Source organism: Lagenorhynchus albirostris, chromosome 17 (assembly GCF_949774975.1).
Source record: "Lagenorhynchus albirostris chromosome 17, mLagAlb1.1, whole genome shotgun sequence".
In the NCBI taxonomy this organism is placed as follows: Eukaryota; Metazoa; Chordata; class Mammalia; order Artiodactyla; family Delphinidae; genus Lagenorhynchus; species Lagenorhynchus albirostris.
The window spans coordinates 44,639,871-44,655,929 of record NC_083111.1 but is presented as its reverse complement, the minus strand read 5'-3'; the positions used below and the strand labels follow the sequence as shown (position 1 = coordinate 44,655,929).

The 16,059-nt window shown below is 37.0% G+C and overlaps 1 protein-coding gene across 3 annotated transcripts in view; it reads left to right on the top strand.

Annotated features, from left to right (window-relative positions):
- STK3 (serine/threonine kinase 3) overlaps positions 1-16,059 on the top strand; it is a 322,689-nt gene that overhangs the window by 55,389 nt on the left and 251,241 nt on the right. For all 3 annotated transcript variants that reach the window (XR_009536406.1, XR_009536407.1, XM_060127883.1), the window contains exons 2-3: positions 141-221; positions 6,910-7,038. Coding sequence is in view for 1 of the 3 variants with exons in the window: in XM_060127883.1 (XP_059983866.1) it covers positions 141-221; positions 6,910-7,038 (210 nt within the window). In the remaining 2 variants the exon portion in view is untranslated. The remainder of the gene's footprint in view (positions 1-140; positions 222-6,909; positions 7,039-16,059) is intronic.

The following is a 16,059-nucleotide window of genomic DNA, read 5'->3' as shown; positions in this document are numbered from 1 at the left end:
TGGAAGGAGACTATATACTGTATACTTTTTTATATTGATTGATTTTTGAACCATTTGAGTATATTGCCTCTTAAAAGTAAAATTAAAAAATTTATGAAAGATGTTAAGGAAAATATTTTTTCTGTTCTTTTTCTCATCAGTAAGCTAAAAAAGCTGAGTGAAGACAGTTTGACTAAGCAGCCTGAAGAAGTTTTTGATGTACTAGAGAAACTGGGAGAAGGGTAAGTACAAAAACATGAAAGTAGCATTTAGATAATGACAGAACAGTTATAAAATACCATGTAAGATTAGTCTTTCACTAGAGTATATTTGATTGAATTGAGTAGTAAGAGTATAGAGGGAATGTACCTGAACATGGTGAAGGGCCATATATGACAAGCCCAAGCTACATCATACTCCATAGTGAAAAGCTGAAAGTACAGGAGAACTTCCAGGATAATAAAAGGCACAAAACACAATTAAAACAGCTTAGATTAGCAAGAATAAGGAAAAAGAAATAGAGAAAACAAAAATATAAAGTAGTAAGCTAAATGTAAGTTGGAAGGAGTAAAGTGAAATACATTTTTCACTAAATGTCAATTCTCTCATAGACAAATTATTAGGGCTAATTAAAATGCAAAACCTAGCTATATGCTGTTTATAAGATGCCCATGTAATACAAAGGGTAGATATATAGTGGTATTTCCTATTAGAGATATCAGATAAGAACTAATCACACCAAAAAACAAAAAAGAAAGCAGGAGTGGCAATATTTATATCAGGTAAATTAAAGTTAAAAGATCTTAAGTGAGTAAAGAGGGGTTGATATTCAAATGAAGAATAAAGAGGGATATTAGGTAATGATATAAAAGACAGCTTATAATGAAACATGTATGTGTCAGTCACCGTGACAGTTAAATTTCTGAAGCAAAGCTATTAGAAACATTAGGGGAATCTAATAAAAATATATTCATGTGAGAGATTTTAATATATCTTTTTCTGAATTGGACAGAATAAGGAAAAAAGAGAAAGGACTTAAAGGGATTAAGTATTATAATCAACAAGCTTGATTATGTATATGTGTGTGTATATATATATATATATATATATATATATACACACACACCATATATATGATATGTATTTATACTTACACTGATATAACTATTCTTGCCTCCCCCCTACCCCCATTTTTTGGTATATTCATGGACCACTGATTAAAAAAAACTAACAAAAAAACCCCAACAAATTCTAAAAAAAGGGATTTTTCAGGTTACATTTCTAATTATAGTCTACTAAAATTAGAACTAAATAATTAACAATATGATAAAACCCACACTTATTGGAAATTAAGAAAGATAATCTGAGGTAACCTATGAAGAGGAAATTGCAAATTATCTAGAAAACAGTGAAATAGAGAACAAATCATACTAATATTTATGGAATCCAGCAAAGCTGTAATTAGGTGACCATATTTAGTTTTAAATTTCTTTACTACTAAAGAAGAAAGACCAAAAAGTAAGGAAGGAAGGAAGGAAGTAAATAAATAAATAAAATAACTTAGTGCTTATTTAAAGAACTGAGAAAAATAATAAAATGTACCAGAAGAAACTAGAAATAGAGAATTCATGAACTAAAAAGCTGAAATTGAAAGTAAAAAAATTAGAAATAATACATGTATATAAAATATACTTCTTTGAACAGGTCATTAAAGTAGTTAAACCTAGTTCTGACTTTGACTAAAGAAAAAAGAGCAAAAATAATTGAAGATTTGGAATAAGAAAGAAGATACAAGCAATGATAAAGAAACGATTTGAAGAATTAAAAGACTACTAAATGCTGCTCTATGAAAACTCATTGGAAAATCTAGAAGTAGATGATTCCATAACAAAATATGAATTGTGTGAATTGACTCCCAAAGAAGTTTAAACTTAGATATATCAATTACCATAGAAAAGATGGAAAGGCAGTTAAATATCTATTAATTAAAAAGATACCAGCTCATGATATGTGTACACATATAGCTGATTCACTTTGTTATATAGCAGAAACAAACACATCATTGTAAAGCAATTACAGTCCAATAAAGATGTTTTAAAGAAAAAAAAAAGATACCAGCTCATAGCAGCAGTATTCACAATAGCCAAATGTGGGGATGTCCATCACTCGATGAATGGATAAACAAAATGTGATATAACTGTACAATGGAATATTATATAGCTATTAAAAAGAATGAAGTACTGATACATGCCTCAGTATGGATGAACCTTGAATCATATATTCAGTGAAAGAAGCCAGATACAAAAAGTCACATATGATTCCATTTATATGAGGTATCCAGAATGGACAAATCCACAGAGACAGAAAGCAGATTCCAAATGATTTGGAACTAGATAGAGGTGGTAAGGATTACACAACGTTGTGAATGCAATAAATGCCATTGAATTGTACACTTTAAAATGTTCATTTTACTAAAAAAAAAAAAAAAAAAGTACCAGCTAAGTTTTATCCAGTCATTAAGGGACAAAGAATTGCAGTTATTTTTCCGAAGCCAGCATAACTTTAATCAAAATCTAGATGTACGGGGCTTCCCTGGTGGTGCAGTGGTTGGGAGTCCACCTGCTGATGCAGGGGACGTGGGTTCGTGCCCCAGTCCGGGAGGATCCCACATGCCACGGAGCGGCTGGGCCCGTGAGCCATGGCCGCTGAGCCTGCACATCCGGAGCCCGTGCTCCGCAGCGGGAGAGGCCACAACAGTGAGAGGCCCGCGTACCGCAAAAAAAAAAAAAAAAAAAAAAAATCTAGATGTATGAAAAAAGAAAACTGTAGTTCAGCCTTACTTTGCTACCCATTATGATTACCATGCCCACCTTTTCTCAGATGGAAAGACATTGCCACTTTACTTCTTAATGGATCCCAACATCCATTAAATTTAGGGAACTTATTTCAGTGTTGGCATCTCTGTTACCTCTGACCTGCACTATACAGCTTTCAGTGACACCAGTAAAGGGAGTATTCTCTGGACTCTCTCAGTGAGCATACTTAGAGGGTGGGCCAGCAGGTCACATGGTGAGATATCTATTCTAGTATTCCATCTACTTGAGCCTTTGATCTTCTTCCTCTGATGTGTAATGAGGATCCCTGGCATCTCACTTAATGTGGGCCATTGTTGAGTCTGGGTTTTAGTTAACTAGCTGAGCAGACTGTTAGGGACACTCTCAACTGTTTGTTAGAAGTAAATTCCTTTCTCCCTGGAAATCTTAGAATTCCTTCCCACACATATTCTTTAGGGTTCTGCTAATAAAAACTGACAAAATCATACACCTCTTTTGGTGTGACTAGTAGGTACTCTTGAGTCAGATTTTGTATTCATTCCTCTGGTGTCTGTGGGAATTTGAGTGTAATTATAGGTCTGGAACAATGAGAGGTGGTCTGGGAAAGTATCTGCATTTCCCTGAAAGGCAGTTCCCTCAAGTAAGGTCTTATAGAGTCTTCAGGCATCATGAGGTTAATTTTCTCAGACTAGGGGACAGGGTTGCTTTTGCTGACAAGGGAGACTTGGTAGGGGTTGGGGTTTCAGGTATTCAGATTAATAACAATCTGTGTTAATATCCCAATACCAATTCTCTGGGTACCTTTCTTTACAGTTAAAAACCTAACTTTAGCGTAGTAGTCCTGGTGATGTTGTGAATTCAGTTTGCAATGTAATTCAGCTTCCAGCAAGATTAGACTTCGAGTTTGGGTTTCAGAAGTCTCAGTCCTGGGCATATAAGAATTACGACTTTCTTTTGGAGCATTCAGAAGTTTTCTGGGTCTCTCAGTCTTGGGCTGGCAATTTAAGCCCTGAGCTTGTTATAATTGTTTTATGACTTTTCCAGTGTAGGCAGGAGCAGCCATTCCATTCTGTAGTCTTTGTACCCTTATTTTCACTGTGACATTCAATTGATACATGGTCTTCTAAAGCTTTGCCTAGACTCCAGGCAACTAAGGATAGTGATTTAAATAATTGTTTTGCCCCTAAATACCATAGGCTATCAATGTTCTGTTTGTCACTTGTTTTGAAGGCATCACTGTATTCAAATCTAGGAAAACACGAATCCAAGATTCCCATCTTTAAGATTCCTTCCCTTAGAACCATTTACTTCCCCAAGACTATTGGTAGCAGGACATGGTTAGGAAAAGAAAGGCTACTCTGTGTACTCTGGGTTTAAAGAGTTTATTATGAAATTTAGGGCTCAAATGACTTGCGGAAGGGCCAGGGATGCAAGGGTTATGGACTTTGTCACTGAAGGTCAGAGAAGCCAGTGCTGAAGATCTCAGCCTGGAGTACTCAAGTGGTGTTTCTTAGAAAGCTCACTTGGGATCTGCTGGAATCCTTAAGAATCTTTGAGAAGCTCCCACCAACTATCTTAGTCTGCAGCAGCAGCGTCTTGATTATCAAAAAGCTTGGCAAGAAGCCACTGTGTATCTTATATCTGCTAATGCGTCTGCTACAGCTAAATTTGGAGAATGATAGTTTCTCCTCAACTTTTTGCCATTTAGATTTCATGCATTGTCAAACTTAACTAGGATCCATTCAGGGAAGGGAAATTGGGAAATGTGGTTCCCAGTTTTCCTCCTTTGTAGTGACAAGAAGACCTTAGAAGGGACTGATGGCGTTGCTTAACTGACAATAGATAATCTAGCACTGAATTCTAGATTAGCTTTTGAGGGAAAAAAAATATATGTATACACACACGTATATACACACACATACATACACACACACACACAGATATGGCTTCTAAGGGGAGATGCAGATTTCCCCTGCTCTCTGAAAGTAGAGCGTTCCTATGAAACCTTTCGTAAGTTGAAATGTTGTAAAGCAAACAAGCAGTTACCTTATGACACATCTTGCTAATGGATACACAGAATAAATTGATATAAAGCACAGATGCTCACAGACACAGTTCAAAGCTCAGGCAGTGTGATGCTGAGATGCTGAGTGTAGTTTCCAGGGAATGAGCTTGGCGGTGCCACTCTTGCTGTTCATGGTACTTTCTCCTTCTGTGATGGCTCCTGCAAAAACACATGTTGAGTGCTGTTTTTGTTTTTCACCTTTTTTTGTAAAAGGGTAAATCTTCTTCGAATTTCTTCTGGTTAGCGAAACAGGTACTAATCCAGGTGTTTTGTAAAAGCGAAGGGGCGTAAGGTGAACTTTTGAAAAGTGGGGTTTACCTGTGTGTGTGTGTGTATGTGTGTGTGTAAATTAGGACTATACACACACGCGCGCGCGCACACACACACACACACACACACACACACACACAAACCCAAAGGTGACTTTGGGTATCAGACTAAATTAAATTACTTCAGAAAGCCCAAAGAAACAGAGGATAGAATGCAATTCATTTTGTTAAAGTAACTGCTTTGTCACTCATTTTTCACTTATTTTAAAAGATTGTATATTTGAAATGATTCTGCATAGCTTCCTAATATTAGGAAACATTCCATGTCTCTAACGGCTTGCTCTTCTTTCTCTTCTGTAGAAATAATGTAGTAAGGAAAACATGATCTTTGGAGTCAGAATATGTTTGAATTCTGGCCTTGCTGGTCACTGGTATCTGAGTCTCCATTTCCTCATCTTTTAAAATGGCTGTAATAGTATTTTACCTCACAATTGAGAGGGTTGAATTTGATAATGCTTGTAAAACATCAGGCATAGTACCTGACGTACAATAAGAATTTAGTAAGTGATAGCAGTTTTTACCTTATCTTCTAATTCATCGCAAAATACAAATGGCTTCCCTCTCTCATTGTTCTTGCTTTTTAAGACACATAAATATTTATTGGCAGTGTTTCAAGAGTTGTAGCAGAGACAGTTTTTGAGCAAGTGGCCATTAGATCCTGTTACTCATTTTATTTGTCTGTGCGTGTGTGGTCTTGCTCTTGAGGAGAAGAAGATAGTGAAAGGAACATTTGAGAGACCTTGGATCTGTGACTTGGCGGGGACCAGATTTCCTGCTTCTCTAACTTTGGTGTTGTGTGGTCTCCAGCTGAAGATTTCAGTTGCTCTTAAGCAGTCTGAACAGACATTGTACTTTGATATTTTGGGGATGATTTTGTTGAAGATGAGATCAGCCTTTTCTTCTAACATGAGACTTTGGCTGTTTTTATTCTGTATTTCATTCTTTTAACTTCTGCTTATGTATCTTCTTAACGCTGCATTTGTTTGAGTTGACAAACCGTAAGTCTATTTCTTTCATTCATAAGAAAATCAGCAAATCTTTTTCTATTAATTTGATGATTTTAGTGAATTTTAAGTCTATAATTGAAACATTAAAGCTAAGATATAGGGCTTCCCTGGTGGCGCAGTGGTTGAGAGTCCGCCTGCCGATGTAGCGGACACGGGTTCGTGCCCCGGTCCAGGAAGATCCCACATGCCGCGGAGCGGCTGGGCCCATGAGCCATTGCCGCTGAGCCTGCGCGCCTGGAGCCTGTGCTCCGCAACGGGAGAGGCCACAACAGTGAGAGGCCCGCGTACCGCAGGAAAAAAAAAAAAAAAAAGCTAAGATATAATTCACTTTTTTAATTTGATTTGTCACCATTAAGTAGTATTTTAAATTAGAAAACACTACATGGATCCTATATATAAAATAGATAACTAATAAGGACCTACTGTATAGCACGGGGAACTCTACTCAGTACTCTGTAATGGCCTATATAGGAAAAGAATCTAAAAAAGAGTGTATGTATGTATATATATAGCTGATTCACTTTGCTGTACACCTGAAACTAACACAACATTGTAAATCAACTATAGTCCAATAAAAATTTAAGAAAAATAAAAAAAGAAAAGACTACATGTAAAAACTCATAACAGACCATTTTTCTCTAATAGTTATGATGTTTGAAAGGGGAAAAATAAAGAAATGTCTTGGTTTCTTTTAGGTCTTACGGAAGTGTGTTTAAAGCAATACATAAGGAATCTGGTCAAGTTGTGGCAATTAAACAAGTACCTGTTGAGTCAGATCTTCAGGAAATAATCAAAGAAATTTCCATAATGCAGCAATGTGACAGGTATGTAGAGATTTTATTTCTTTACTTTCATTTTGATAAGTTTTGCTAATAATGTATAATAAAATGTGTTCTTTGGTCATTTGTTTAGTTTTCTCTTCTGCCTTCCCATCGGAAGGGAGACTAATGTTTCAAGGAAGATGAGAATAGCTTTGTAGGGTTGTCTTTAGGACTTTCAGCTCTAAAGCACAAATGATATTATAAAGCAAATGTGGTGAAAGAAAATACTCAAGCCCTTTTTTCATTTTCAGGGAAAATTTATGGGTGAGAATTAGTTTTTGATATTAAGGAAAAGTCATTTAACCATCCTTTTGATTTAATTGTTTTTACTAATTAAAAGCAGTCATGTCTTATGTAACTCTAATTTATTTAACAGACATTTACTGAGCATCCCTAGTGGGCCAGGTACTGTTCCAGGATCTAGGAATATCAAGGGAACTAAGACATTGTTTTTCTTCTTGAGGGGCTGGTAATCTAGTTGGGAAGACAGATACTTAAGCAAATAGCTGTAGTCAGCACAGTCATTATACTGACTGGTACATGAGGAGATCTGAGAACAAGAGGCAGGGCACCTACCTCAGCCAGGAGTCAGGAAGTCTGGAATGCAGAGGAAGAGTAAATTTGATGAGGAAATAGAGGGATGAGAGACTGTAAAGAGAATTAAAGGTAGAAAGGTGAAAAACAGCTCACTGTTGTGTGCTGTTCTGACAAGGTTTAGAATTACTGCAGTGGAAAGTAAGAGACAGAGTGATATGAAATGAGTTTGGATAGGTAAATGGAGCTGATAATGAAGTATCTTATATACCCTAGTAAGTAGCCTGGCCTTTATAAGGGATGCAGAGTGTATAAATTAGGACTGTGTTAGGCCTGTAGTTATTTAATCAAAGAGGGATTTATTATTCTCCCTTTATAAAAGGTCTAGAGATAGGCTTAATATAGCAGCAACGAAGTAACAACTGTGATAGGCTTTTTCTTACACTGTGTCATCCTTAGCATGTGGTCTTTGTTCTCATGCTTATTATCTCATGGTTGCAAGAGAGCTGCTCCAGCTCCAGCATTTTGTCTACATTCCAGACAGGAGGAAGAAGAGAAGAAGTGGGAAAGGGCTTTCCCAGAAACCCTCAGTTTATATTTTATTCATCAGAATTGAGTCACACAGTGAGTTAGAGCTGGCGAACGTAGGGGAGTCTGGACACATTGTCATCCCTAATCAAATCAGGGCCCTATTAGTAAGAGATCTATGGAAAACTTCCTTTTCCAACGGTATGTAAGATACATATACTGTAAGCTCTTTGGCTAATGAAGCGACTGAATTGTCCTAGAGGAACTTTGTTGCTTGGGTCTGTTCAGTTTTGCTCTTCTTTACTGTGGTGCTGTGTATTTAGATTATATTACATATTTTCCATGAAGGCTATATAACTGGAAATTCAAGTGGTTATAGAAGAAATAATACATTCCTCAGCTCCCAGGTCAAAATATATAATTGCAGAGTTTTTCCAGACCTCTATTAATTTGGTAACTTGATAAGAATGTGGTTCCCATAGTTTGATGTAGATAAGGAAAGATTGAGCATAGTGTAGTGCTGGGCTCTTCAGGTGCTTAATATTTGCATGTTGCTATTATTATTTTATTATAATGGTTAAAAATAGTTCAGGTACTAATGTTGTGCTTTAGAGGTTTTAATTGAGTGTGTTCTAGGAAGGGCACGGTGTCTCAGATACTACCCATTATACATCTCCTAACCTTTGTGCATCTTGGTACCCATCAGTTCTTCCTCAGATTTCTGCAGCAGCTTCCTGTGTGTTCACTTTGTCTTTCATTTTTGCCTACTCCAACCCATTTTTTTCCCTGAAGCTAGAGTGTTCTTTCTAAAATGCAAATCTAATCAAGCCATTCTCTGTTTAAAACCCTTAAGTGGCTCCCCATTGCTTAGCTAGATCCTGTCTCCTAAGGATGGCATTCAAGGGCCTTCATGATCTGGCCAGTGCTTATGCTTCCAGGCTTCTCTCTTACCTGAGTTTCTCTTTTAAGCACCTGTTTATTTGTATTCTCTGTCACCTGACTCTTTAATTCTTTGAGTTTGGGATTATGACTTACTAAGTGCCCTTGGATCCTGCAACATAGTGTCTGCTCAAGTATTGACAGGTATTACTAATTCCTGCCTGGATGACTCAACTGGAATATCCAGAAGCAACTTTACATTTAACATTCTAAAACCAAATTTTTAATTGTTGCAGATAAGCCTTTCAAATTCCTGTTTTGTTAATAGCATCATCATGTACTTAGTCTTTCAACAACAAAACTGAGAATTCATCTGTTTCTTTTTCTGATACCTCTGATGACACTAATTCTTGTAGAGTCTCCTTCTGAAATGTCTTCACTATCTTCATCCTTTCTTCACTCCTTGAGAGAAGGAATCGTATTTCTTAGCATACATCACAATGCCTAGCACTGTACTTGTTGTTAAACGAATGTGAATAAATAAGGTATGGATAAGGAGTATGTGAAAGAGCATTGTCGGTTGAGGGGACCCTAGGGAAATCTGATCCTTGTTCTTGTTACTTCGAAGGGGAAAGAAAAGTAGTGAATTAAAGGGGTAGAAAACGTGAATAAATTCTAGAAATTTTGTACCACTTTGTAGCAGAATGCCTTGTACATAGTAAGTGCTTCTCAAATATTTGTTGAATGAAATGGTAAAACAAATATTGATAAAAAAAATGGAACCTGTCTTCTAGATTTCACTTTTATATTCATACTGAACTCAGGAAATAGTGAAGGATCAAAAAACAAAATTGGTTGGTTAAAAGATCCTAAAAGTGCTAAAAGATAAGGTAAGTGAAAAACTGGGAAATGGCAGGAACAAGCATTACATTTTTAGCCACTACTTACTTGTGTCAATGCAGATGTGTTAATGAGAACTGGCATAAAAATGATTTGGAAGAAAACAGTACAAATTGAAAAATTCCGACATAAAACAATGGAATTTTGGTTAGAGAAAATGAAATTTGTATTTCTGAAATTGATATATTTTCTTAAGTCTATGCAGCTATTTGGGCAATTGGCAAATTGTCTTGCTTTCTACACTCTAAAAAGAGACGAGAGGGTGTTTTAATTTTTTTGTTCATTTTAGTGAGTACTAAATGTGTTCAATCCTGCATTTTGGCGTAAATATTTGAGGGAACCCATCTGCATTGTTTATTGTTGAATCTTCTGTGTCTAGTCCAATGCTTGGCACAGAGTAGGCATTCAGTAAGTATTTGTTGAATGTTTAAATCATAGAATATTGGTTGTAGACTAGACTTCTGTAGATGTACTTTATTTTTTTTTAATTTTTTAATTAATTTTTTATTTTTTGGCCTCACCCTGCGGCATGTGGGATCTTCCCTGACCAGGGACCGAACCCGTGCCCCCTGCAGTGGATGCATGGAGTGTTAACCACTGGACCACCAGGGAAGTCCCAACTGTAGGTGTACTTTAGTTTAGAGTTTTTCAAATGTACTCTGCTCTAAGGAGGTGCTTCTAGGGGTATTTTCCTCAAACAGTGAAGAATTGAGCAGAGTGAGAAACTTAGCCCTTGCTTTTATCTTTTTTTCTATGTTGGAGCTCATTCTAAAATTTTATTTGAGAAAAGACTTCTGGTGCTAAAGCATAATTAAGAACTATTTTATGGGTACAGAAAATGAGACGTAGAGATTTTACATGAATTGTCCTAGATCATAGCTAGTTAATGACTAGGATACTGTGAGGACCCACATTTGCTGACTCCAGGGCCAGTGCTGAAGAAAGCAATGTCTATACAATGATTCCAACAGTTCAAAGTAAAGTACTCATTCTCAAGGCAGTGCTAGAGATGGAGGCAAGAGCTGGTCAGCATTACTTTTGAATACTATGTGCCAGGTCATGTGGATATAAGGGAACTACAACTGACACAGCTTCTACATTCCTAGTACTGACACTCTAGAGAAGGAATTTCTCATATCTAGACCAAGAGAAATGTTTTGTTAATGCATGCATCAGGGCACACAATTATTCACCTAATTTATTTTATTTATATATGTATATAATATAAATTAAATATATATATTATGTAAATAAATTTATTCAACTAATATATTGAGTACCTACTCCTGCTGGTAGCCCTTACGTGCTGCGCATAAGAGATATAACAATGAATGAGCCAGACTTCGGAAGGACTTTCAGTCAGATGGGCAAGACAGATGAATGGACAGGCTGTTTCAGTATAGTGTGATAAGACCTCTGATGGGGTAAATATGGGGAACTGTATGGGTTGCAAGACGTATGTAATGCCTCACTATTGGGGATTCAGGGAAAGCTTCCTCAGGGAGATCATACCCAAGCTGAGTTCTAAAGGATGACTTAGATTTACTAGGCAAAGAGGAGAGGCGGTCCATGTGGTAGGAATAGCGCATTTCTAGCTTGTTTGCTCAGAGGCTTCTTTTTACCAGAGCAGCTCCTGTCCCATGTGTTCTGTTTGCTGATGTTTCTGGGTGAGATTCCATTTGAACACTGTTTCTGATGAAAAAAATAAGTAAATAAAATTGAAACTCACCATACTGAAGGATTTGTGATTAACTTTGGCAGTTTTTATCAGTTCATCTCTATGTATTTGTTTTTGGGTGGGCCAAGAAATAAATTGCTGTGATTTAGAATTATATTGGAAACAATTCAGTTTTCATAGGAGAATATTTACGTTGCCTTTGTGAAAACACTATACTACCCCTATTAAGTTTAGAACACTGTTAAGATGGTAGAAAGATGTTAATGAAACGTATGTAATGAAAAATAGCCATTTCTTTAGTATTTTAATTATCACATGCTTATAATGGCAACATTAAAAAATACACCTTAGAAAATATTTGCAAAAGACTTATCTGATAAAGGAGTGTTATCCAAAATATACAAAGAATTTAAAAAACTCAACAAGAATACAAATAACCCAATTAAAAAATGGGCCAAAAACCTTAACAGACACCTCACGAGAGAAGATATACAGATGGCAAATAAGCATATGAAAAGATGCTTCACATCATATGTCATCAGAGAAATGCAAATTAAAACAATGAGATACCACTACACACCTATTAGAATGCCCAAAATCTGGAACACTGATAACACCAAATGCTGGTGAGGATGTGGAGCATCAGGAACTTCGATTCATTGCTGGTGGGAATGCATAATAATATTGCCAGTGGAGAAGTCAGTTTTTGACAGTTTTTTTCCAAAACTAAATATACTTTTAACCATATGATCCAGCAATCTGGCTCCTTGATATTTACCCAAAGGAGTTAAAAACTTACGTCCACACAAATACCTGCACATGGATGTTTATATCAGTTTTATTCATAATCACCAAAACCTTAGAACCAGCCAAGATGTCCTTCAGTAGGTGGATGCATAAACTGTGATACATCTAGACAATGGAATATTATTCAGCACTAAAAAGAAATGAGCTATCAAGCTATGAAAATACATAGAGGGAACTTAAACGGATATTACTAGTGAAAGAGGACGATCTGGAAAGGCTACATATACTGTATGATTTCAACCATATGACATCCTGGAAAAGGCAAAACGATAGAGACAATAAAAAGATCAGTGGTTGCCTGGGGTTAGGAAGGTGTGGGGGGGATGAATAGGTAGAGCAGTGAAATTACTCTGTATGATACTGTAATGGTGTATACAGTTGAAACCCAAAGAATGTACAACACCAAGAGTGGATCCTAATGTAAAGTATGGATTGGGTGACAGTGTTGTGTCAGTGTAGATCCATCACTTGTAACAAACATCCCAGTCTGGTGGGGATGTGGATAACGGACAGGCTGTGCACGTGTGGGCGCAGGGGGCATATGAGAAAGCTCTGTACCTTTCACTCAGTTTTGCTGTGAACCTAAACCTGCCATAAAAAATTAAAGTCTATTAAAAGATGCCTTTAGCAATACACGATTTTCTTCAATTAAGATGAAATTCAAGTTAACATAAAAATGTTAATTAACTTTTAGACAGGAAAAATTAACATTTGAATCTCTATAAGAAGCTTAAACAATGATTCAGTCCAAATAACTTGTACCACAGTAGTGTCTATATAAGGTACAAATACATAAGGAAGTTTGTAGTGCTTTTTCTATTTTTTTCCCTCTGGTTTCTCTGTTTTTTCCTCACTTCTCTTTTTATACTACTATTTTGAGTTGTGATACTAGAGGAAGACCGTTAGAATAAGGGTTTAGAGGGTATATGAAACGGAGACAGAGGAATGGCAAGGGTATGATACATTAGGCATGAGATGAGAGGAAGCCAAAAAAGAAAAAAAAGAAAAAAGAGAGGGACATGCTATGTAGTTTTATTGGGCTGAAGGTGTTAAATAGGGGAAAGGGAATGAATGGGACAGGAGAATGAAAGGTAGGGGAATGGCACAGGGGAAGGGAGTAGACTGTGCCTCATGAGTTTTGCCCCAGTTATTGAGGCATCATGTTTCACTTTTGCTTCCTGGTGTATGCTGTAATTTGACTTGCGTCTTCCATGTCCCTCCACCCACTGGAATTTTCAGAGTCATATTTAACTATTTAACTGTGCCAAGAATACATAGAATTGCTGGATTCTCATATGTCCTGTAAGTCCATATGGTGGCTTAGTCAAGATTCCTAGGCCTTATGGCTGAACTAAAACTTTGTGTTGCTTAAAATTAAAAGTAACACTGAGCTAGTGTTTTGAAGCAAGCTCTCCCTGCTTCCTCTCCAGCCTTTAATAATCAATGTGTGGTTAAAAAAATAGATGTTAGTGTATCTAAATAATTGTACGGTTAGCTAACTTGCCCGCTAGTATGAACACTATCACCTTTTGGCCCCTCACAATCCTGCACTGGATAATCCTCTTTAAAGGCTATTTAATTGTATTATTTTCTTGCATAAACTCCTTCATGGGTTCCCCATTGTCTGGACTGCCTTTTATTCTTTGTCGCTAAAGTCTACGAATTTTTCTCCCTAGCATCTGCCACTAGGCTATGTATGTTGTTCAGTGAATGTTTGTTGATTACTTTTATATGATACAGGAATGAATTATGAATGAACAACGTCTGTGTCAGTGGAAACAGACTGGCTTAGAAGTCCCAGGTCTTGAACTCCCTGCTTATTTGTTTCTGTGTTTGTAATTTTTCAAAGTGTTGGCTTTAGATTGTAATCTTTAATTTGCCAGTCTTAACTTTATATTCAGTGTGCAGTTGAAGGGAGACACAGTGGATAAAACAGAGTAGAAGACTTGCTTTTACTGTCTTCTAACTTGTCAGTTTATATCATAATCAAATTGGGTTGAGTGTACCTTGAAAATATCTCTTGAATTTGTTTTCTACTCCAAGCCACGATCTGCTTTTTAAAATGGAGGTTTCATTATTATTCAGGTATGATGAGACCAGCATATCAGGAGATAGCTTGTTATACTTCCAGATCTGAGAAGGGTGCGGGTGAGAGAGGGCGACCCATACAGGGAAGCACCAGGGTCAGTTAGGAGGCAGAGGGAGAGGGGGAAATGTGGGCAAGAGCCATTATTGTGGTTTCTGTGGGAAGGAATGGGTGAAATTGAGTAAACAGGTTTAGGATTGGCTAGATTAAATAATTTCTTTGTGATCTGGGGCTGTCCTTGGTTGTCTGGTATACAGCCCTGGGGTGATTAAGGCTGGGAAATGGTGGCCCTGGAGGTAGTTGAGAGTATGAAACTCCCGATTGGCATGTTTGCATGTGAAAGGTACGCTCACAGATGCTATCTCTAGGAATTAGCTAACCCTGAGAGAGGAACAGTGGAGACTTTGTCAGTAGGTCCCAGATGACAAAGCAGCACAAATACAGAAAATAAAAAGATACACTTAATACAATCTCTTGCATACACAGACCAACAGAACCTTCTAACTGGTCTACCCGTGTCCATATTTGCTTTCCTACAATCCAGCTTTGAAGCAGTAGCCAGAGGAATCTTGAAAGTATAAATTAGATCATGTCATTCCTCTGCTTAAAATTCTTCTCTTGAATATCTATTGAAGCCCAATCTCCTTACCTTGTTTTTGAGGCCCTTCGTTATCAGCTCCTGCCTCCATCTGCAGCTACATTGTGTTCTACCTCATTTTTCACTCACTTTATTCTAGGCATACTGATCCCTTGAAAATGATTTGCTCTTTTTCTCTCCTCAGGGCCTTTGTACAGACAGTTCTTGGTACCTGAATGCTCTTTATAACTGGTTAACTTCTAGCCGACCTTTGACTCTAGTTTAAATGTTATTCCTTTGGGGAGACCTGAATTAGGTCCCGTTTGTTAATTTTTCTGTGACTGTTAATTTGTTTACTTATTCATTCCTTTTGTTTGTGCATACAAGAAGGGAGGTACTGAGGATAAAATGGAGAGCAAGGCAGATTGGCACCTATCCTCATGGAGCTTCTTTTCTTCTAGGGGTGGCAGATAAAAATCAATGACAAAGCAATTTTAAGATGTTATAAGTGCTTTAAAGTATTGATGAAGAAGATACCAGAGGATGACCAGTAGTAGACCATTATTACGTATAAACTTTGGGGTTTAAGCATTTCTTTCTTTTCCAAATGTCATTTGTAATCCACAGCCACCAATGGAGGGGGGATATTTTGTTGTTAAAGCTCACCCATGTCTACATTCCAAGTTTTTTCATATACGCCAGTGCTTCCCAAGTCAGGGGCTACGATGGAATATGTGTGCTATTCCATTCTTCCATATGAACTAGGAACAATTTTATTTGCAGAAATGATGAATGCAAAATAAAGTCTCAGCCAGTTTATCTCATAGCACTCCTCCTCCTTTTCTTACCACAGTTATTAATTATATTTACTTGTGGATTTACTTCTCTAATACCTGTGTATCTCTTGCTGGTATGTGCTAGAGGAGAGTCAGAATTGTGTCTGTCTGGTTTGTCTGGTCTAATGCTTGGCTTGAGTAGAGGGTCAGTGAATGAATGTTGAGTGATTGATAGAAACTGTATTCGGGTGTGTGTCCT